Raw genomic sequence first — 25,647 nt, 5'->3', positions numbered from 1 at the left:
TACCTCCAGGGTTTGCTGGCTTAAATGGCTAATTTACCAAACATTTAAGGAATAAATATTTCCAATCTTTAACAACCTCTTCCAGAGAACAGAAAAAGAGGGAACATATTCTAACTTGTCTTATATAGCCAACAAAACATTCACACCCAAACTCAACAAGAACATTACAAAAAAGAAAAAGTACAGGCATACTTCGGACATAACGGCAGGTTCAGTTCCAGATCACCACAATAAAGCCATTATTACAATAAAGCAAGTCAGATGAATTTTTTGCTTTCCCAGTGCATATAAAAGTTATGTTTATACTATACTGTAGTCAATTAAGTGTACAACAGCATTATATCTTAAAAAACAATGTGTATACCTTAATTCAAAAATACTTTATTGCTGAAAATGTTAACCATCATCTGAGCTCTCGGTGAGTCATCATCTTTGTGCCGGTGGAGGTCTTGCCTCAGTGTCAATGGCTGCCGACTCATCAGGGTGGTGGTTGCTGAAGGCTGGGGTGCCTGTGGCAATTTCTTAAAATAAGACGACAGTGAAATTTGCTGCATTGATTGATTGACTCTCCCTTTCATGAACGATTTCTCTGTAGCACGTGATGCTGTTTGACAGTATTTTACTCACAGTAAAACCTCTTTCAAAAATACAATCAATCCTCTCACCTGCCACTGCTTTATCAACCAAGTTTACGTAATATCCTAAATGCTCTGTTGTCATTTCAACCATCTTCACAGCATCTTCACCAGGAGTAGCTTCCTGCTCCTTCTCAAGAAACCACTTTCATTGCCCATGCATGAGAAGTCACTGCTCATCCGTTCAAGTTTTCTCATGAGACTACAGCAGTTCAGTCACGTCATCAGGCTCCACTTCTCGTTCTAGTTCTTTTGCTTTTCCTCCATATCTGCAGTTACTCCCTCAAGTCTTCAACCCCTCACAGTCATCCATGAGAGTTGGAATCCATTTCTTCCAAACGCCTGTTCATGTTGATATTTTGACATCTTCCCATAAATCACAAATGTTCTTCAGGACAACTTGAATGTTGAATCCTTCCAGAAGGTTTTCAATTTACTTTGCCCCAGGTCAACCAGAGGAATCATGATCTGTGGCAGCTACAGCCTTACAAAATGTACTTCTTAAATAATAATAATAGTTGATAGTTAAAATGACTCCTTGATCCATGGGCTGCAAAATGGATGTTGTATTAGCAGGCATGAAGACAACATTCATTTTGCTGTACATCTCCATGAGAACTCTTGGGTGACCAGGTGTATTGTCAATGAGCAGCAGTATTTTGAAAGAAAATTCTTTTTCTAAGCAGTTGGTCTCAACAGTGGGCTTAAAATATTCAGTAAACCATATTGTAAACAGATGTAAACATTTCTAGCTTTTGACTTAACATGCGAGATGTGACTCTTCCTTTCACTGGAACACTCAGAGGCCACTGTAAGGCTATTAATTGGTCTAATTTCAATATCGTGTGTCTCAGGGAATAGGGAAAGGGAGAGAGATCACGGTACGGCCAGTAGGTGGAGCAGTCAGAATACACACATTTATCAATTAAGGTCACTATCTTACATGGTTGTGGTTCATGGTGACCAAAACATTTACAACAGTAACACAAAGATCACCGATCACAGATCATCATAACAAATATAATAATAATTAAAAAGTTTGAGATACTGTGAGAATTACCAAAATGTACTACAGGACACGAAGTGAGTATATGCTGTTGGAAAAATGGCGCCGATGACTTGCTGGACACAGGGTTGTCACAAACCTTCAATTTGTAAAAAACAGTATCTGCAAACTGCACTAAAGTGAAGCACAGTGACATGAGGGATGCCTGTATATGCCAATCTCTCTATGTACACAGATGCAAAAATCACAGAAGCATCCCAACCCAAAAGTTTAATTGTCAAATCAGACTCACATGAATCTCGTAGGATTCTATGATCTACCCAACACCAAACTTATTAAGGATTCAAAGGATACAGGCAATTAGAAGGCGCATATAAAACATTTTCTCTTGGAGAAATGTGAACCTGTCAAATGCAGCCACTCATAAAAATGTCTTTCCTCTTCTATATTAGGATACATTCTGCTCTTGGGACTTAAAATGTGGGGTGTGTTTTTTTTTTAATTGAAATATAGTTGACACACAATGTTCCAAAAGTCTCAGGTGTACAACATAGTGACTGGATAAATCTATATATTATGTTATGCTCACCTCAAGCTACCATCTATCACCATACAACACTATTACAATACCACTGACTATATGCCCTATGCTGTACCATCTTTCATCTCTGTAATTTATTCATTCTATAACTGAAAGCTATACCTTCCACTCCCCACTTCATTGTCCCCTTTTTGCTCATCCACTCCCCCTCCCCTCTGGCAACCACCAGTTTGTTCTCTGTATTTACAGATCTGTTTCTGCTTTTTGTTTGTTCATTTGTTTTGTTTTTTTAGAGTCCACATACAAGTTAAATCATATGGTATTTGTCTTTCTCTGACTTATTTCACTTAGCATAATACCCTTTAGGCCCAACCATGTTGTTGCAAATATCAAGATCTAATTTTTATGGCTGAGTAATATTCCATTACGTATGTACACCACATCTTTATCCATTCATCTATTGATGGACACGGGCTGCTTCCATATGTTAGCTACTGTAAATAATGCTGCGATAAACACAGGAGCTCATATATCTTTTCAAATTAGATTTTCATTTTCGACAACTCTCTATGTTACACTATGCTCACCCCAGTGTAACTACCATCTGTCACCATGCAACACTATTAGAATACCACAGACTATATTTCCTATGCTGTACCTTTTACTCCTGTGACTTATTCATTCCATGAGTGGAAGCCTGTATTTCCTGCTTCTCTTCACCCATTTTGCCCTGTGCCCCCCGCTCCCACTCCCCTGCAACCATCAGTTTGTTCCTTGTATTTATCGGTCTGATTTTGCTTTTTGTCCATTCGTTTTCTTTTTTAGATTTCACATGACTCTTGGCAGTGACTAACTGATCATGGTGTCCCAACTCCAAAACAGATGGTGATCTCAATAAGGTCTATTTTTTCACTTCTCAATCTACATTATTTCCCTGTAAGATCTTATGACTTCAATTTCAACCTATTCTAATAACTCTTGAATCTACATTTCCAGTTCATACTTCTCATTTGAATAAGAGGAAATTTAAGGGGACCACTCAGAGTTTGATATGTTCCTGGGTTTAAGGAAAAACAAAATATGGTATCAAACCACGCCTGAAAAAAGTCTGTAAAAAGGAAAGAGTCTACGGCTGGAGCTGCTCAAGCCCATGGCAGAACAAAATGAGGGAGGCTATGTTGGAAACGAGCTGCACATCCACAGATGTTGGGGCAAAGATGCTGCTCTCTGTGGAACAGATACGGATCCTTTAAGACACACCATTCTGGAGTCATTTTAAAGGGCTCCAAACTAAGGGAAGGTTAAAAAGACCTCAACAAATTTCCAGGTGTATAGGAAGACAGACACTGACTTCACCAAGAAAGGTGTAGTCAAGGTTCTCGGCAGAAGGGTCTCTGAAAATACACACAGAAAAAGCCTGCGGGATAAAAAGCCAACAATTGTACATTACCTGGTCCTGACAGCATCAACCTCAGATGACCCTCTTGCCCCTCTTTGTGCAACTGTGTTCTTTTATCCTATCTTCTTTTCCCCTGTGCCCTATTCTGGTAAAAAGAGAAGTAGATGGACCATCATGCTCTCCATATCACTGCAGGCTTCCAGGCCTGGGTCACGTCCAAAAAAGGGGAGGAAAAATCTTATAATGTTGAAGTCTGGGTTATTACAATGAACTGAAATTTTTAATGATTGAAATGAGAATGTTCTTATGACTATAAAGGACTGAAAAAGTAATGGAATTTGCCTAAGATGTTATTGGGATGGGAAGAACAGAGTCACAGAATGAGTTTAACAAGGAGTGGTTAAAAAAAAAAAAAAGTTTGAGTTCAAGCTCCTTCAGTAAATCAGTTACATCTGCTAGAAATTTAATGATTTCAGCTAAAACAGTATAAACAGATCTCTTCTTTCCAAGGGGAACAATGAAAGAAAGGGTGGCTCTTCTTAACACTAGAGTGCCTAAGAGGCACATTCAGTCCTGGCCCAAGGTCTCCTACAAAGGTTCAGTGTCCTACCTTATGACACCAGTGCAGGTTTGGTTCATACCCTTCCCAAACCAACAAAAATGCAAGTACCTGGAAAAGCAAAGAAGAAAAAGGAGGTTATCTTGAAATCACCAAGCTGCTGCCCCAAATTAGCTCAAAATCCCTTTCACACTCTAGCACTACATTCACTTCTTGCTATACCTGCACTTCGCAGCCTCCGGTAGTTTGCCGTGCTGCTCCCCTGCCTGAGAAGCTCTCCCTCTCCACGCCACTGACGCTTCTTCGAAGGTTCAAATGTCACCTTCTATTTGTAACATTCACCAGCGCCCCCAGGAAGAATTATTCCCTGGAATTTCATAACAATCACCATACTGATATCCTTCCTGTGTTCCTAACAATTTCTTTTCCCCGCGATGAACTGTACTCCTGGTATTACTTAGACCCACTTGTGAGAGAAGAGAGGGCAGAGACCAGCCCGTCAAAGAGTTATTTAAAAACTCTTTCTTGAGGAATCGGTGCCACTGTTACAACTGTTAACTACTGTTGTTAACCTGATATTTAGTCAATAAATCTTAATTAGATTTGAATATAATCTAACCAGTCTCTAAGTCAGTATGAAGATACAAACAAAATCGGAACCCTTACATGCTCAGGATATTAATGAGAGATGGAATGTATAAAGCTCTTAACTTTTTTATCAAAATAATTTTATATATCTGATTTCATTTGTTCTTTATCCAGCCCCATAAAATACCATATTATTAAATATTATCATTCTCATTTGAAAGAAAAGAAATGTAGGCTCAAAGTTATATGACTTGAAAAAGGTTATAAAATAACCTAACAACAGAAATAGAACTCAGGTTTTCCTCTTTGTGCACTGTTGTGGCCACTGCATGCATCCAGAAAGAGGCAGGGTAGAGTAGAAAGTTTGTGGTAGTTATAATGTATTACCCTGTTGAACACTAGAACTCATTATCACCTGAGAAGCTAGCTATACCATTTCATGTTCACTGTGTATAAAAGCAGTACAAGTCAGTGGCCAGAGTTTGGCCCAGAGCACATCCTTCATCTGCATTTTCCCCATTAAAAAGAAAAGTTTCTAAGTAGCCTTCCTGCCTAGAGCCACCCTCCACACCACAATTTCCAGGATGGTTTTCCTAAAATAGAAATCTGATTTATGCCAAATGTCTTAGCCTTATTTCCAGACCTTCCAAAATCTGTCACAACCCGATCTTTTTAGCTGTGTTCCCCATTATTCTTCATTATGCCCTACATGCTAACAGAACTGACCTTGCCCTCTTATCTAGTTGCACTCCATATTTTTGTCTCGCCACCTTTGTTATAATGTTCCCACAGCCTGGAATGTTCTTTCCCCATCCCCATATACACATGTCCAAATCCAACATCCCTTCAAGATCACACATCAGTGCCACCTCTTCCCAGAAGTCTTACTTAATCCTCTTGGCTGAGAGTCACCTCTTCCTTCTCAGAACCCATGCAGAACTTTTTTTTATGCCTCTCTAATTACAAATAAAATGTTCTGCCTGTGTTAGTTATTTTTGTCTATGAGTTAGTTGCCCTACTAGAGTCTAAACTCATTGAATTAAGATGCTATTATTATAACTTTACATCTCATACCTATCTCTTTGAAGTGCCCTGCATGAATATAGAAACTGCATATTTTAGTTATCACTGTATACTCAGTACTTATTACTCATACAATGATTAATAAATTTTGTTGAACAATGCAAATGGGAACGGATTTGGTGGGTTGGGGTTTTCTGTATCAGAAAGGAAGTTAGTAAGGACAGGGAACTGTGAAATCAGAGAAAGATATAGATGTCCTATGTATAAGTGGGCACTGAAAAACTCCCATTACCTGAAAGTTATCCTCCCATAGCTTTCCACTTTTACAGACTCCTCTCTTGCTTGGCCTGAATTTCTCATACTGCACTACACTACTATGTCAGGCAACAGAGACAAGGTCACTATTTGCCATAAGACCTGTTAAAATGTACTCTGCACAAGGACTAGAGACTAATGTGCATTTGCACATTAGAATAGGTTTGAAAAACTAGCTGATTTGTAAGGCCCAGAAAGACTCATTCTCGGAGACAGGATATGAAATGAGGTAGTTCAAGACATGAGGATACTGCTAATGTGAATCTGGAGCGTTTAAAATAACATTAAGTGAACCATAAAATAGGCTACAAAACAAGATTAGAGAAAGGATGTTCTGTCACCCTTTCAAAGGGAAGGTGGTGAGACAGACCCTCTGATAGCACAAGCCTTTTTTTCTTCCATCCACCCTTTGTGTCTAAGATTCAAGTAGCTGATATAAACCCCAACTCTGCTAAGACAAGAGTGATCTTCGGTTCTGATGGCTCCCAGCACCTACTAGATACCATCCCAGATAGGAGCACCGCATGAGGCTACTCAGGAAGAGAGGAGGAGAAATTTGAAACATTACTCACCAACCGCAACAAAACATTACTCACCACCAGCAATGAACAGTAGGCAGCCAGGATCCCAAATAAACTCAGCAAGACAATGGACCAAAAGAACCAGTATCCTGTACCTAGAAAAACGACCCTGCAAAAATGTGTTTCAATCCTTAAAACATAGCAGATATTAGTAGCGTCTGTGTCAAGGGTGGGGAACAAGACTGGACTGAATGAAGCATAAGAAAATGGAAGGAGATAAGAGAAGCAATCTGAGAACAGATCTGTGAAGAGCTTTAGAGATATTTAGTTGCGAAGTTTTAACTTTATCCTAGAGGCAACTGGGTACTTTAGTGGGAGTCTGTATCAGTGGTAGGATTTTTTAAAGTTATTTAGAATATATACTCAAAAATTACGTCCTCTTTAAAAATAATATAATAATACAGAAATTCCGGAAAGTCAAAAGAGAAAGTCATCCATGAATTCAACACCTTAATAAAATTAATATTTTCCATTTTGGCAGGTTCTTTGTCCATTTGCATGTTTGTTTTCTAATATAATTATAATCATAGCTACCATATTAATTGCTCTATGCTAGAGTGAAGAGATTTGGGTCCTTTAAAAACAGTTTAAATGTGTTCTGTTCTGAAAGTAGGTTATGAGAGAAACCTGCTAATGATTTGCTAAGAGAAACAGTGTTATACTTGGTCTAGATATTATATGTCAAATAATTTAGACTCATTTTCAGATAATAGAAATTACGTTCTCTCAATATAAAACCTGGAGAAATTATATTTTAATAATATAAAATATAGATTAATGAACATATAACCACATTAAAAATAAGAAAGGAAATTCTCTTGGTCAGGAGGTATAAGACACACCCAGAAGAAAGAAACAGGCAAGCAATCACCCTATCGAGAACTATCACAAATCAAGACACTGGAAACAGTACTTTGTAGAAGATGAGTTTACAACCAGAAATCAGAAATCATCAAATGTCAACAAATGAATCCAATAAAGCTGACAAATAGAATAACTTGCATCCAAGAAAATAGAGCAATTAGAAAAGAATCACAAAATATATTTAAGATATTAAGAGACATAAAGGAAGGACTAATATCCATGTAACAAGAATATGTTTTTGCTTTTTTTAAAAATAATATTTTTTATTATATTATGTTAGTCCCCATACAGTACATCCCTAGTTTTTGATGTAAAGTTCCATGATTCATTACTTGCATATAACACCCAGTGCACCATGCAATACGTGCCCTCCTTAATGTTTTTTTTTTTTAAGATTTTATTTTAAGTAATCTCTACACCCAACATGGGGATTGAACTTACAACCCTGAGATCAAGAGTCACATGTTCTACTGACTGAGCCAGCCAGGGGCCCCAAGAATATGATGTTTTAATAAGAGCACAGGGATAATCAAAACAATCAAATAAAGTTCTTGAAAGAAAATGAAAGATGGACTTAATATCAGTCTAGATACAGCCAAAGGATTAAACAGCTTAACCAAGAAGTGATACCAGTTTTGCTTTCAAGTGAGAATGGAAAGCTAAGGTTTGCCATTTAATGGTGCCTCTGTCTTTTCTAATCATCTCTTTGGCCACATTAGATATTTTTTCACTTCATTTCAACCTTTTTTTTGTATATTCGATCACATCTAAATATTATTATTAGTTTAGTTCAGCTCAAAACTCTCTCACCAAACTCAAGTGCAGTTCTCATCTACCTGCTGTGAACTTCGGGCAAAGGAAGAGCTGTGATTTTTTTTCTCTCTCCCTTTTCTACCTCTTTCTGTCCCATTCATCTGTACTCACTCTTGGTGGTGGTTTGGGGCAGGGGGTAGATAACAAAAGGGAGTGAGAAGAATGAAAAGGAGTTAGTTTAAGTGACTGACTACACATCAGTGGGAATCAAAAAAGGAAGTCTTTCTTGGTCATCACTCCTTTAATCTGGGAATATACAGTTGCTGATGAATATGCAGTAGGCTCCCTTGCATGGATTGTCCAATTTAGGCTTCTTATGACTTAGTATTTTCAAGCAACTTTCTCTCTGCTCCAGATCGTTTGTTTTAAATACCCCTAGCACCATAATCACATCTCCCTTTTAGAAGGCCTTCTCATTCAATAGAGAAAGACTTTTAGGATAGCCTAGTCAATGCAACTTCATCTAAATCCACATTCACTGCACTAATGCTTAAAGAAATCTTCCAGGACCCCATCCCTGCTTTCCCATAGCTGCACGATGCAGCTTTCTTGCATCTTGCCCCAATACATATCTTACATACCACAATTATGTTAGTACCACCAATTGTCAGCTGACAGTAATTCTGAGGGGAAAAAAAGGCACATCATGGTGAGGCATTGGGAACTTTCACATAACAGGAAGAATGGGAAGACAAGTCTAACGCCTCAATACACACAGAAGGAGGGGGAGAAGGAAAATGACAGTTACCCCATCAAAAATTCTGCTCTACCTCTCTCTAGCTAGAGGTAACAACTAAAAAAGCTGGATATGATTTTAAAATCTAAATGAAGACATCAGGGAACCAACCAGCAGTGAAGAACTATGGAACCAAGATCCAAATAAGAGAGGAAATCTAGAGACATAACTTGGCATTTGAGTGATTTTTCTCTAGAAGTGGCTGAGATAAAAAGGAGGGCTTCCTGTATCTTGCAGGGTTAGGAGAACAAAAAAGTGAGAAACTTTTTTCTGATAAACACTATACACTTTGATTTGGGACCTTTCAAGGCTACAACCTAGGAATCAGCACAAACCAGAAATACACTGCTTTTGGGGGACTGAATCCTAGCTTTGAACCATTTAAGTACATCAAACTGGATTAAGGTGAATAGGATTTGTTAATACACCTAGTTACTTGTTAGAGTACCTAATGTAATTATAGAGGACATAAGATAATTCGAGGTCTCAAATTACCTATACAAACTTTTTATATATAATGTTTAGCACTCAAGAAAAACATTTGGGCACACCAGGAGAGGAGACCACATTAGTGAATGCCTAAAGAAACAAGAACAACACGACACCTGGGTGGCTCAGTCAGTTAAGTGTCCAACTCTTGATCTCAGCTCAGGTCTTGATCTCAGGGTTGTGAGTTCAAGCCCTGCGCTGGGCTCTATGCTGGGCATGGAGCCTACTGAAAAGAGGAAGGAAGGGAGGGAGGGAAGGAGGAGGGGGGAAGGACAACATAAAAAGATCTTCAGCAAATCTAGGTAAGAAAGATAACAGACACAGACTTCTAAATAAATATCCTTAAAATGTTTAGACAGGAACAAAATTAAGAATTCAGTAGAGAACTATTTAAAAGGAGACCAATTAAAAAAATAAAAGAAAATGTTAAAAGATATGTCATGAAAAAAAGTCAAGAATGAAACAGACACATGAACAAATACATGAAAAATACAGAAGATTAAGGCACTTGGGGATAAAGAAGGCTTAATATACATAAAAATTAAAGTTCCAAAAGTAGAGATGATAAAAAATGGGATAAAAACAATAGTTGAAAAGACAGTGGCTGAGAACTTTTCCAAAATGATTAAAATATTTTATTGCTCTGGGATCAGTCAGGAAAGGATTTATTGTAGGGATCCAACCTTATGCTATTATAGAAGTCATTAGAGAAGGCTATATAAGGCTGTTACAACTGTTCTGATATTTGGCCTAAAGTTGCTAGAAGTCAGGACAGCAGGGGGAAGGAAAACTGAACATTACATATGAGAGAACTAAAACCCATAACGAGCAACTGGAACCCACAAAGACAAAGTGAAACACATGAGGACAGACTAGAACCTATGAGAACATACACAGACAATGGAACATGTGTCTATCACTGTGTCAAGAATTTAGTTAAGCTAGTCCATGGTATTGCTGCCTCAACATCCATTCTGTTTGGCCAAGTGGCCTGCAAGGACCTTAAACTGACACTCGCTCCCTCAGGGAAGCACATGCCCTCTATAGCATCCCACAAAGTCACAAGCAAATACAAGTTCCTGACAGACCTCTCCCAACAGGCCCTGGGACCAAGTTCCCTCTGCTTCCTAGCGCCTGCATGCCTTATATGTCCCTTAGAGAAGACTCCGTGGCGCTTACCAAATTCCTGCTCTTTTGGCTTGAACTGACCAATTTGGCCCTAGCCCAGGAACCCCAAAACACTCCTCCCAAGGACCCTAATAAAGGCATGTGTCACAGGGCATGCCTCTCTTTCTGACTGAAACTTAACTTTGTTAAACTAACAGAAAGGCCTTGACCTTCTGTGTGTCCCCTTGAAGTGTGCCATGTACTTCCTCCAGTACTTACGAGTAATAAACTTCTCTTGATTTCTCTTGTGGTCTGTTGCTGAACCACCACTCACCACTCTTGTTGCCTTGACTCATCATCCAGTACCCTGTGCTCCACATAACAAATGTTAGTTTAACAAAGTTATAATACACTGCCTCCAACCTTGTTGATAAGGGTGACTTGTAGAAAAAGTTGGTGCTTTTTCTTACTGTGGCCTAGGACATGGACAAACTAAAAAAGATCTGGCAAGATCAGGGAGTATGTGGGCAGAGGTGCCACCCCATGCCAACTAAGTGAACTACCAGATACTGACATTGCATGAAGGCTGCCATAACGTCTGGGCACATCGTGGACCTTCAGAGTATAAAACAGTGGCTACTGATTCACATCCCACATTCAAGTTTTATGCAAATTTCTCCTGTGACTAATCCTGACCCAATCCTATATTGGGAATGGAATTCTCAGAAATATAGTTTTAGTTTAGCTGGCCCAGAAAGTACACTATCACAGTCCACTCAAGGTCAACTTGGTATCCATACACACCTCTACCAATTGCCCTTATTTTCTAACACGATGCAATTATCTCTCATACGGCCAAAAATACACCAATCCTCTCTCCAAAGAGTCCCAAAGACTCCACCAAAAAAGTTAAATCTTATCAGCAAATTCAGTAAAGTTGCAGGAGACAAAATCAACACACAAATATCAATACCATTACTGTACACTAATAATGAATTACCTAAAAAAGAAATAAAGAAAAAAATTCCATTTACATTAGCATCAACGACAATAAAATACCTAGGAATAAATTTAAGCAAGGAGGTGAAAGATCTATGTACTGAAAAATATAAGACATTAAGGAAAGAAATTGAAGACACGAATAAATGGAAAGATATCCTGCATTCATGATTGGAAGAATATCATTAAAATTCCCATATTACCCAAAACCATCTGTAGATTCAGTTCAATCCCTATCAAAATTCCAAAGGCATTTTTCACGGAAATAGAATAATCCTAAAATTTTTATGGAACTACAAAAGACCTTGAATAGCTAAAGCAATACGGAAAAAGGACAAAGCTGGAGGCATCACACTCCCTGATTTCAGACTGTTTGCAAATCCATAATAATCAAAACAGTATGGTACTGGCATTAAAAACAGACACATAGATCAATGGAACAGAATAAAGACCATGGACATATATGGTCAATTTATTTATGGCAAAGAAGCCAAAACCAAGAATATACAACAGGGAAAGGGCCATCTCTTCAAACTGGACAGCCACATGCAAAACAATGAAACTGTACCACTATGTTATGCCATACACAAAAATCAACTCAAAACGGATTATTAAAGATTGAATGTAAAACTTGAAATCATAAAATTCCTGGAAGAAAACATAAGCAGTAAGTTCCTTGACATCCATCTTGGTGACAAATTTTTTGGATCTGACATCAAAAGCAAAGGCAAAATAAACAAGTGAGACTACATCAAACTAAAAAGCTTCTGCCCAGCAAAGGTAACAATCAACAAAATGAAAAGACAACCTACTGAAAGGGAGAAAATATTTGCAAAACATATATCTGAGTAAGCGATTAATACCCAATATACATAAAGAACTCATACAATAGCAAGTAAACAAACCAATTAGAAATGGGCAGAGGATCTAAGCAGACATTTTTCCAAAGACACACAGACCAACAGGTACAGGATAAGGTACATAAAAGTTATAGCATAAGGAATACAGTCAGTGGTATTGTAATAGCACTGTATGGTGACAGATGGTAGCCATACTTGTGGTGAGCACAGCATACAGAGTTGTCGAATCACCTGAAACTAATGTGTGTCAACTATACTTCAATTATACAAACCATCAAAAACACCTCAATGGATAGAAAAAAAAAAAGAGGAATATGATGCAAGATGGGGAAATGTGTTAATATGGGCACGGGGGCTATTAATACAAACATTGTATACAGACATGGAAGGAGATTGGTCCAGTTCACATGCCATTGTGCTCCAACCCTGGTTCCATTCTTATGAAGAACAATAAGCTCACCCAGAGATGAACAGTCTTGTATTTGATGAACATGTTAAATTCTTGAGTTGTTCAGGATAGAGAATATTTAGGGGAATGATAGCCATGTGGCCAAACCAAGACCAGTGAGACAGGGAAAGCGGAGGTCTATAAGTATGGAAAGACTGAAACATAAAATAGTATGTACCCGCAACTTCAAGTTTTAATCAGAGATTAGAAGACCACCTGGAAAAAATATTTTAAAATATGTGTACAGTGTAGAGAACTGGAGCAGTTGGCTCCAAGATCCTTTTGGACTCTGTGATTCTATGTCTTTGGATGGAATTTTGCTGAGACTCCTATACACTAACCCCCCAATATATGCACCCCTCCTTATACAGTTAACTATGCTCCACCTACTTTCTGTGTATACTACTGAGACATTTTTCCAGAAGAGAAAGATGAGAGGTCTACTACAATATTTATTATTTTACAGTTTATGAACAGTATTTACATGAGATTCTCCCATTCATTCCTCAAAACAGTCTCATGATGGTTTCCCAGGGGAATTCTACCAAACATTTAAAGAAGAAATAATACCTATTCTTCTGAAGCTGTTTCAAAAAATCGAAATGGAAGAAAAACCTCCAAACTCTTTTTATGAGGCCAGCATTACCTTGATCTCAAAACCAGACAAAGACCCCACCAAAAAGAAGAATTACAGACCAATATCCCTGATGAACACGGAGGCAAAAATTGTATTGCATGGAGCACTGGGTGTTATACTCAAACAAGGAATCATGGAACACTACATCAAAAGTTAATGATTGTATGGTGACTAACATATCATTAAAAAAAAAAAACTTTCAACCAAAAAAAAAAAATTCTCACCAAAATACTAGCCAATAAGATCCAACAGTACATTAAAAGGATTATGACCGCAACCAAGTGGGATTTATTTCTGGGCTGCAAGGTTAGTAAACATTCACAAATCAATCAATGTGATACACTACATAAATAAAAGAAAGGACAAGAACCATATGATCCTCTCAATAGATGCAGAAAAATCATTTGACAAAGTACAGCATCCTTTCTTGATTAAAACTCTCCAGTGTAGGGAGAGAGGGTACATACCTCAATATCATAAAAGCCATCTATGAAAAACCCACAGTGAATATCATTTTCAATGGGGAAAAACCGAGAGCTTTTCCCCTAAGGTCAGGAACACGGCAGGGATGTCCACTGTAACCACTGCTCTTCAACATAGTACTAGAAGTCCTAGCCTCAGCAATCAGACAACAAAAGCCTCCACCCCAAAACTGCTAGAACTCATACAGGAATTGGTGTATACAACAGAAGAAACAGAAAGAAGAAAGAGACATTAAGGAGTCAATCCCATTTATAATTGCATCCAAAACCATAAGATACCTAGGAATAAATCTAACCAGAAAGGCATAGAATCTGTACTCAGAAAACTATAGAACACTCATGAAAGAAATTGAGGAAGACACAAAGAAATGGGGAAACATTCCATGTTCATGGCTTGGAAGAACAAATATCGTTAAAATGCCTATGCTACCTAGAGCAATCTACACATTCAATGCAATCACTATCAAAATACCATCAACTTTTTTCACAGAACTGGAATAAATAATCCTAAAATTTGTATGGAACCAGAAAAGACCCTGAATAGCCGCAGGAATGTTGTAAAAGAAAGCCAAAGCTTGTGGCATCACAATTCCAGACTTTAAACTCTATTACAAAGCTGTAATCATCATGACAGTATGGTACTGGCCCAAAAAACAGACACATAGATCAATGGAACAGAACAGAGAACCCAGAAACAGACCCTGAACTCTATGGTCAACTAATCTTTTACAAGGCAGGAAAGAACATCCAATGGAAAAAAGACAGTCTCTTTAACAAATGGTGTTGGGGAAATTGGACAGCCACATGCAGAAGAATGAAACTGGACCATTTCCTTACACCAGACACAAAAATAGACACAAAATGGAAGAAAGATCTAAATGTGAAACAGGAATCCATCAAAATCCTTAAGAAGAACACAGGCAGCAACCTCTTCAACCTCGGCCGCAGCAACTTCTTGCTAGGCATGTCTCCAAAGGCAAGGAAAACAAAGGCAAAAATGAATTATTGGGACTTCATCAAGATAAAAAGCTTTTGCACAGCAAAGGAAACAGTCAACAAAACCAAAAGACAACCGGCAGAATGGGAGAAGATATTTGCAAATCACATGTCAGATAAAGGGCTAGTATCCAAAATCTATGAAGAACTCATCAAACTCAACACCCAAAGAACAAATAACCCAATCAAGAAATGGGCAGAAGACATGAACAGACATTTCTGCAAAGAAGACATCCAAATGGCCAACAGACACATGAAAAAGTGCTCAACATCACTCAGCATCAGGGAAATACAAATCAAAACCACAATGAGATACCAACCCACACCAGTCAGAATGGCTAAAATTAACAAATCAGGAAATGAGAGATGTTGGTGAGGATACGGAGAAAGGGGAACCATCCTACACTGTTGATGGGAATGCAAGCTGGTACAGCCACTCTGGAAGACAGTATGGATGTTCCTCAAAAAGTTGAAAATACAGCTACCCTATGACCCAGCAATGGCACTACCAGGTATTTACCCCAAAGATACAAAAGTAGTGATCCGAAGGGGCACCTGCACCCCAATGTGTATAGCAGCAATGTCCACAATAGCCAAACTATGGAAAGAGCCCAGATGTCTATTGACTGATGAATAGATAGAGAAGATGTGGTGTATATACACAATGGAATATTACGCAGCCAACAGAAAAATGAAATCTTGTCATCTGCAATGACATGGATGAAACTAGAGGGTATTATGCTAAGCAAAGTAACTCAATCAGAGAAAGACAATTATCATATGATCTCACTGATATGCAGAATTTAAGAAACAAGGCAGAGGATCATAGGGGAAGAGAGGAAAAAACGAAACAAGATGAAACCAGAGAGGGAGACAAACTGTAAGAGACTCTTAATCATAGGAAACAAACTTAGGGTTGCTGGAGGGGAGGGGGTTGGGGAATGCGGAGGCTGGGTGATGGACACTGGGAAGGGTATGTGCTTTGGTGAGCGCTGGGTGTTGTGTAAGACTGATGAATCACAGACTTGTACCCCTGAAAAAAATAATACATTATATGTTAATAAATAAATAAATAAATAAACAAATAAATAAATAAAGGGAAAACAGTCTTATGAAATGGGTAGAGCCAGAGTTTGTTCTCTCTCTCTCTCTTTCACACACACACACACACATGCATACAGACAAATGCATACACTGACCCATGCCAAAATACACACACAACGTGAATTTCAACCTTTACTGTGATCATGTAATAACTGACTATCTTAAAATGTAATAACTGACTATCTTAAAAGTCAATCCAATGAAATCTGAATAAGCGCCACGGGTTTTGCCAATGTCAGTTTTCTGGCTTTAATATTATGCAATAGTTTTATAAGATGTTAATATTGCATGAAGTTGGGTAAAGAGTGCATGGGATCTCCCTGTACATTTTTCAACTTCCTGTGAATCTATAATCATTTCCTAATAATTTTTTTAAATAGAGAAAGCCCAAGAAAATCAAACTAAAATATAACATCCCACTGGTACTCATGGGAGAGAGAACAGGTAGGGAGGAGGAATGCAGAAGACAGGAAGATAAAATTAAAGCATGAGAACTTCAAAAATAAGTCACAGTGAAAAAATAAATTAGTAAAATAAAATAAAAATAAATCATAGTGAAAAGAGGCCTCAAAGATTTTAAAAATAAATAAGTGGGACTACATCAAAATAAAAAGCTTCTGCAAAGGAAACCACCAAGAAAATGAAAAGGCAAACTACCAAAGAAAGAAAACATTTGCAAACCATGTATCTGATTAATACCCAAAATACATAAAGAACCCCCACAATTCAACAGCAAATAAGCAATCCAGTTAAAAAATGGGCAGAGGATCTGAGCAGAAATTTTTCCAAAGATGACATTCAGGCCCACAGGTATGTGAAAAGGTGCTCAATGTCACTAATCATCCGGCAAATGCAAATCAAAACCACAATGAGATATAACCTGTCACCTGTTAGAATGGCTATCATGAAAAGCCAAGAAATAACAAATGTTGGTGAGGATGTGGAGAAAAGGGAACCTTTGTGCACTGTTGGTGGGAATGTAAACTGGTCCGGCCACTCTGAAAAACAGTATGGAGGTTCCTCGAAAAATTAAAAATGGAATTACCATGTGACCTACCAATTCCATTTTGGGGTATTTAGCCAAAGAAAATAAAAACACTAACAACTCAAGGGGCGCCTGGGTGGCTCAGCCGTTAAGCACTTGCCTTCGGCTCAGGTCATGATCCCGGCATCCTGGGATCGAACCCTGTATCAGGCTCCCTGCTCGGCGGGGAGCCTGCTTCTCCCTCTCCCACTCCCTCTGCTTGTGTTCCCTCTCTTGCTGTCTCTGTCAAATAAATAAAATCTTTAAAAAAAAAAAACACTAACTCAAGAAGATACATGCAACCCCTTCTTCAGTGCAGCATTATTCATAATAGCCAAGATATAGAAACAACCTAACTGTCCATGAATGGATTAATAAACAAAAATGTGGTACATATACACTATGGAATATTATTCAGCCATAAAAAAAGAATGAAATCTTGCTATGTGCAACAACATGGATGGACCCTGAAAGTATTATGCTAAGTGAAATAAGTCAAAGAAAGACAGGTACCATATAATCTCACTTATATGTAGAATCTTAAAAAACAAAACAAAAATCAAGCTCAGATATACAAAGAACAGATTGGTGGTTGCCAGAGGCAGGGGGTGGTAGGTAGGCAAAATGGGTAAAAGGAGTCAAAACGTACAAACTTCCAGTTATAAAATAAACAAGTCATGGGGGTGTAATGTAGTGCATGGTAACTATAATTAATAATACTGTATTGTATATTTGAAAGTTGCTAAGAGAATAAATCTTAAAAGTTCTCATCATAAGAAAAAAACATTTGCAACTATATATGGTGACGGATGTTAACTAGACTTATGTGATGATTATTTTGCAATATATACAAATATAAAAACAATTATGCTGTACACCTAAACCTAATATAATGTTGTATGTCAATTAAACCTAAATTTAAAAACAAAGTCTTGGGGTGCCTGGGTGGCTCAGTCAGTTAAGCGTCTGCCTTCAGCTCAGGTCATAATCCCAGCATCCTGGGATCAAGCCCTGTTCTAGGCTCCCTGCTCAGAGGGGAACCTGCTTCTCCCTTTGCCCCTCCCCCTGCTAATGCTCACTCTCTCTCTCTTGCTCTCTCAAATAAATGAATAAGATCTTTTTAAAACGTGTTGGTGAGGATGTAGAGAAGGGGAACCTTGTGTACTATTAATGGGAATATAAACCGGCAGAGCCATTGTGGAAAACGGTATGAAGCTTCCTTGAAAAATTAAGAACAGAACTATCATACAATCCAGTAATTCCATGTCTGAGTATTTATCCAAAGGAAATGAAAACACTAACTTGAAAAGATATATAACTCCCATATTCTCTGCAGCATTATTTACGCCAGTCGAGACATGGAAACAACCTAAGTGTCTACTGCTGGATGAATGGATAAAAGATATGTGATGTATATAATTATATACAAAGGAATATTATTTAGCCATAAAAAGAGGAAATCCTGCCATGTGTGACAACATGGATGGGCCTTGAGGGCATTATGTTAAGTGAGTAAGTCAGACAGAGAAAGACAAATACCGTATGTTCTCACTTAGAGGAAATCTTTAAAAAAAGAAAAACTAACTAAACTCACAGATACAGAAAACAGATTGGTGGTTTCCAGGAGCAGGGAGTGAGGGGTGAGTACAACGGGTGAAGGTGTAAAAAAAGGTAACAAACTTCCAGTTATAAAGTCAGTCAGTCCTGGGATGTAATGTAAAGCATACTGATTGTAATTAACATATTATATTATATATTTGAAAGTTGCTACGAGAGTAGATCTTAAAAGTTGCCATCACACACACAAAAAGAATTTATAACAATGAGTGGTGATGGATGTTAACTAAATTTATTATGGTGATCATTTTGCAACATATACAGTATCGAATCATTATGTTGTACACCTGAAACTAATACAATGTTGAATGTCAATTATATCTCAATAAAAAGTTTTTTAAAAAGGGGGGAAATTTTCTAAATATAAGAAATGAAATATTTTTGGCTTTTGAGTGCTTTGTAATAACTTAGAAATGATCCATAAAAACTGCATACAAACTGATGAGAAAACTCACTAAAAATCCCACAATGGGCAAAGAAGAAAACTAAAAAGAAAATGAATTAGTTAAACAAGTTTTAACACTTAATGATTAAATTAACATTTAACAAAACAAATTCTATCTAGAAAATTAATAAAAATTATTCAAAATAAGAATGGTTAGTGCTGTCAATGATAAGGTTAAAACAGAAACTCTGAGGGCGCCTGGGTGGCTCAGTTGATTGAGCATCCAACTCTTGGTCTCAGCTCAGGTCATGATCTCAGGGTGGTAAGATCGAGCCCCAACTCGGCTCCACGCTGGGTGTGCGGCCCGCTTACGATTTCTCTCCTTCCCTCTCCCTCTGACCCTCCTCCCCACACTCAGGCAAACATGTGCACATGCACTCTCTCTCTCTCTCTCTCTCTTAAAAAAAAGAAAGAAAGAAAGAAACTCTCATATACTTCTGTCATGAATGAAAATCGCTACAATCTTCTGAGAAAGTACCTCAGCAACAGGCATAATGAATATTACAAACATTTATTCTCCTTGACTCAAGAACGCTACTTGCGGGAATCTATTCTAAGACCTAAGCCAGAATACAAAGCTTTCTCAGCACTCTTATTTCATAAAAACAAAAAAACTGGAAACATAATGCGTACCAATAAAAAGTGGTTAAGTTTACTACAGCATCTTCATGCCATGAAGTATTTTGAAACCATTTTAAATGATGTTCAGTTTTTAATAATTAGTCAAAATGTTTGTAATTATTTTAAGCAAAAAGGAAAAACAGAATTTTATATATATGTATGCTTTGAGTGCAATAATATAACAACAAGCATAGAAAAAAGGCTGGGAAATATACCAACAAGTGGTTGTCACTCAAGAATAAGACTAAACAGATTTTTGTATTTTCCAAGTTTTTATATTTAAAATAACAAACAGGGGTGCCTGGGTGGCTCAGTCAGTTAAATGTCCAACTCTTGATTTTGGCTCAGGACATAATCTCAGGGTCACGAGACCGAGTCCCATGTCTGGCTCCACACTCTGTGTGTGGAGTTTGCTTATGATTCTCTCTTTCCCTCTCCCTTCCCCGCCTCTTAGAACAAAACAAAACAAAATAAAACACATTTTACTTCTATAACAGTAAAACTCAACCGTATTCCTTTTTTTTTTTAAAGCTTCATATCCAAACATACCCCACTCTCCCCCAAATACCAAATAACGGGTAAGATTTGCAACCATCAGGGCAGAGAAACCGGAATTGCTGGGAGCAGTCCAGGATGATGAGTTTGGCCACGAAAGGATGCCGAGAAGGACACCCATTTCTGTGTTCAGAGTCCTAGGAAGCTCCCTGGGGACAGAAGGAAGAGGCAAGAGGCCAGAGGTGAGGCAGAGAAGGGCTCGTGGACAGAGAACATGAAGCCCAACTAGGGCAGTCATCAGTAGCCCAGACAAAAAGACTGAGGAACGTGGTTTCAGGGAGTCATCTGCATAGCTTCCCACTGAGCCAGATTCCGTCTAAATATTGAAGGTTCCGTCTAAATATGGAAGGTAAGCACCATAGGTGAGGGTGCCAAGCATCCTTCCTCCAGCGCGGAGTCAGGCCTCTCATCTACCCCCTGTGGAAAGACCAATTTTGTGACCCTCCCTCTTACGCCACCAGATCTTTTCAGCCTGAGGTACAATTCAGGTGGCCTGCAAACCAAAGAGCCCCTATATAAATGAAACTACAAAATGTGAAACTCACCAGTCGAAGCCAAAGTATTCATTTGAAGTTTCTATCCACACGAACAGCAAAACCACAGACAAGAAAAACGAAATAATCAGAAAGGGATAAAATAATTTCTCTCTCTGGGAAGAGAAAGAAAGAAGTATAAATTAGTTCCATGTATCCACATCACCTCAGCAATATCTGTGTATACCTGTCACAGTTCTACGGAGTTGCAATGCCACGCATGACCCTCCAGAGGCTGGAGCGACCACTATAGTCTCTTTACCCCTACGCAATTTTGTATAAGCCTATTTATAACGTTTATTACACTTCACTGCAATTACACGTTTCCCTGTTTGTATTTGGTGAGACAGTTTCTTCTCTGAGGAAAAGGAACTTCGGTTACACACCTCCATCCTGCCAATATCTAACACGGCTCCTTCAATGCAGCGGTGTCTTAGCAATCCTCTGCCGCACTCATCCGCCTCTCCATCTACCAACTGTTGGTTTGCTGACTCACGGAGTCATTCATTCAATCATCACTCACTGACCTGCCCAAATTTGGGGGCTAGGGGACAGGTTAGGGAATAAAGCTTTTTTTTTTTTTTTTTTTGAGTAGCTATCTTGTGCCAGTACAATGCTAGAAATTTCACAAACTACTTTCATTTGATTTATTTTTCAATATGCCCATATAAGCTCGGTATTGTTAACCTTACTTTGCAAAAGAACTAAAGCTCAGAGAGGTAAAGTAATTGACTCAAGTTCACACAGCCGAGAAGTAGCAGGGACACTGTCCAGATCTTTGAGCCTAAAGCCAGGATGGAGGATATCTTTACAGAGGAGGTGTTCAAAGAGCCTAGGGGGCAACCCCCTTCACTGAAAGTCACATCATAAACCAGTCATGCCACAGGTCGCCAAATCCTTCCTGGGAACATTAGGTTTGGGTTGCTACCTGAGTTATAATCTTAACACTTCTGTATCACCTGAATAAGAATTCTGCCTCTTTTGGGACATTGCATTTAATCGGTTAGCAATGGACAGAAAAATCCCTGCCCTGTCTAAATTATGGTATTATTATGAAAAGCAAAAATAAAGAAATAAAATGAGAAATGTAGAAACTATTCCAAAAAGATGAGACACATTGCAGCTATCAAGACGCACTTTCTGAGTGTAGGAGGATGAAGAGCACATGATCTCTGACTCAGATCTCATACTCTACTAAATCTAAATCTTAAGTGGACTTTTAAAAACATGTATCAGATAATATCATTACCCTGCTCAAAACCCTGCCAGAGCTTCCTATTGTACTAACATACCATCAGACTGCCTGCCATGGCAATGAGGTCCTCCATGATCAGCCTTGTCCATCCCAACCTCATCCCATTCCACAGACTCCAGTTCTGAACTCCAGCCACATTGGCCTTCTTTCTGTTTCTAGAATATAACCTAATTTGTTTCCACCTCAAAACCTTTGTACTCCCTGGTTCCTCTGCCTGGAATACTTTTGCCCCCAGATGTACACATGGCTGACTCTACCTTTCTATTTAGGAGACAGTTCACATGACACTTTTTCAAAGAGGTCTTCTCCAACCACTCTCCCATCCCAGGTTCTAACACAATTTTCCTATTTATTATCTTCAAAGCTCTTATCACTGTCTGAAATAATATTTCTTTATTTATTGGCTATTAACTAACTTGTCCCACTAGACTGCAAACCACAGGGGGACTGAGGCCTTAGTTGTCTTATTCACTGTGGCACATAGTAAGTGTTCCACTAACTTGCTTCTGTTGAATAAATCCATTTCCTTATTTTGATTTTCATTGTTGCCACTCTTACTCAGTCATTTTCAAAGGCTCCCCACTGTTTACAAAAGAAAGTTCAAATACTTTAGCTTGACACAAAGATGCTACATAATTTGATCAAAATATTCCTTTCCAACCCTACTACTTACCATTGCTTTACATGTCCCTAATTCAACATCGGAAATTTGTTTTTCCTCAACACACCACTGTGCTTCTCTATCCCTTGACTTCTGACCCCCTCGTTCCCTCTACCCACAAACTCCTTGTACTAATATTTCTGCATGTGAAAGATCACTTCCACAAGTCAGTGATTCCAAGAAGAGTAATAAAATAGCTAACATTTACTGAGGGCTAATTGTGTGCCAAGGCCAATTCTAAGTGTTTTCCACATATTACCTCTTCCATCCTCACAACAAATCCTATTGGCGGGTACTATTATTACCATCTCCATTATTCTAATGAGGAATCTAAAGCACTAGATAGATGTTAAATAACTTCTCCAAGGTAACACAGTGGTAAAGCTCCAGTTTGGAAATAGTCAGTGGTAAAGCCATAAATTGAATCTAGGCAGTCTTTTCCCAAAACACAAGATCTTAGTTCTTACGCTATATGCTATACTCCCTCCCCTGAGCAGAAATGAGGCCTTGAGAATTATTTAGGAACCTTAGGAATTATCTAGTTAAATTCCCTAGCTATAGAGAGGCTCAGAGATCTCACATAGCAAGCCCAAGGGCAGAATGGGAAATAGTACCCAAACATTCTCCCAGGCTCTAGTCCAGGGATTTTTCCATAACACCACACTGCCTCAAACGTCACCCTGCCCACAAAGCCTCCCTTTTCCTTCTGTTACTACACAGTAACTCTCATGTAACTTACGGCCTCATCCCTAATAAGTATCTGTTGAATCAATTCACTCTTCACCTTAACCATCGCTACTCTAATCCAGGCCACCAACATCTCTTACCTTAAATACTTCTATCACTTTCTCTTTGAAGGCAAAGACATCTCCCTCCCCGTTTTGTACCTTCCAGTGCATCCTCCACATGATCAAATAATCATCTCAAAACATAGATCAGGCAACATCAGCTTAAAATCTTTAGGGACTCTTTATCCCCTACATGGCAGCGGTCAAATTCGTAAAACCAAACAATATCGGTCCCATCTCCCTCTGTGGCTTCATTTCCCATCATTTCTCCATTTGTATCCTCTGTTCCACCTAAGACAAACCTTATACCAATGCTCTTTGGCTCCTCTAATACGATTTCTTCTGCCATCCCCTAAACCTTACCTACCCAATTTTTAATAACCTTTTGCCTTCTATACGAAGTTGTTTTCAGCCCTTCCCTTGGCACGTGGAGGCATGTATGCATATACACATACACACACAAAAACACTCAGTATTTTGAGACTGCATTGTGCTTGTCTCTTCTACCAGTAGACTATGAATTGCTTGAGAGCAGGAACCATATCTAAGGCGTTTCTGTTATTCCCAGTCACTAGTATATAAACTAGTCCTTATAAGCCGTAAGTTAGTAGAATACCTAGGAAGGTAAGGTACAGGAGACAGAGGAACACTTCTCCTAATCTAGGCAAGCCTCCCATTTCTACCCCTTTCCTTGTGTTCTCCATCTTAGGCATAAGAAACTAGTAATCGGACTGGTCAGAATCTCAGACCCTGGCTGGGCTGTGTTTACAAGTACATGAAGGTACAGGATAAGGTCCTCCTCTTATCACTTCAGTGGTCTCTCATATCAAATCACCCACCAGAGTCTCTTACAACATCCCGTCTCTTATATCAAATAACCCACCAGAGGATCCCAACATACGACTGAGAGTTTAAAGTAAGAGGCCCTCAATAAGGCTAGGCCACATGCCACCACTCGGCCTTACTAAAGTTTTTCATTAGTGAATATCAGGCATTAGCCTGACCGATAAAAAAGGAATACCTTGTTTCACACTTGCTGTTATTTTTCACATAAATATGGCTCCTTTGGGAAACTCAAGATGAAGAGAGAATTAAAGATTTAGGCATTCCTGTATTTCCTAGTCAAAAACAACTAATTATACCTAAACTTCACTTTTTCAAGACTCACGAAATGAATAAGAGGAAAAGTAAATCAATGAGTAAATGAATGACATAAAAGAGGTAGAAAAAAAAGAGAAGTAATAAAAGTGAAAGCAGATGGAGAAAACAAGAATGTGTTTCCATAAGGTTAGCTTTGGCTCCAGGACTGCAGCAGGCTTTTCATCGAAGCACTAGAGCCCTACCATGCCCAGTCCTGGAGACTCTAATAAGCCCTCACAGGGGCAGGGACCAGCCCACGTTCCCCACATCGGAGAAAGTACGGTCCAACTCCTTCCCATCTCTCTGTACCCAAGAGCAGCAGCAGGGTCCAGGTCTAGGCTTTTTCTCCTGCTTGACTTGCCACTCGCAGGTATAGCAACCAGTAATGAGGGTGATATAGCATTGTCGGTTGCAGCTGCACACCATCCGTGGATTATGCTTTTTCAGATGACTTCTCTGGCTCCCAGGCTCAATCCTGTTAGCCTTAAGCATGGTTCACCCTCTTGCTGAAATGACAAATAAAACAATTAGGATCTAATAGCTCCTTTAAATGTTTCCTACGTCACTGTTCTACAGAAAATTCCATCAAAAAAAAAGACAGATTTTAAAAGTTTATAATCTAAGATAATGCACTGGATTCTGTGGGGTGGAGTAGAACTTCACCCTACCCTTCCCACTTTGTTTAGTATTTACTGCAGTCAGTTACCATTTGAGGTTTAGTTTTCTTATCTCTAAAGTGGGACCATAATCTCTGCCCTAGACAACTAATAAATGCTGACAGTATCTAATTAGATAATATATGCAAATGTTTTTTTCAACTGTAACA

General features: G+C 38.6%; 1 protein-coding gene across 1 annotated transcript in view; it reads right to left on the bottom strand.

Moving 5' to 3' along the window:
* GDPD4 (glycerophosphodiester phosphodiesterase domain containing 4) overlaps positions 1-25,313 on the bottom strand; it is a 107,987-nt gene extending 82,674 nt beyond the window's left edge. Inside the window, exons 1-3 of the mRNA XM_026518349.4 lie at positions 25,060-25,313; positions 6,663-6,756; positions 4,192-4,251 (exon numbers count right to left, since the gene is read on the bottom strand). Of these exons, the coding sequence (XP_026374134.4) occupies positions 4,192-4,251; positions 6,663-6,756; positions 25,060-25,313 (408 nt within the window). The remainder of the gene's footprint in view (positions 1-4,191; positions 4,252-6,662; positions 6,757-25,059) is intronic.
* Between the last annotated feature and the right edge of the window lie 334 nt (positions 25,314-25,647).

Source organism: Ursus arctos, unplaced genomic scaffold (assembly GCF_023065955.2).
Source record: "Ursus arctos isolate Adak ecotype North America unplaced genomic scaffold, UrsArc2.0 scaffold_22, whole genome shotgun sequence".
Classification (NCBI taxonomy): domain Eukaryota; kingdom Metazoa; phylum Chordata; class Mammalia; order Carnivora; family Ursidae; genus Ursus; species Ursus arctos.
This window is presented reverse-complemented; position numbering and strand designations above follow the sequence as displayed.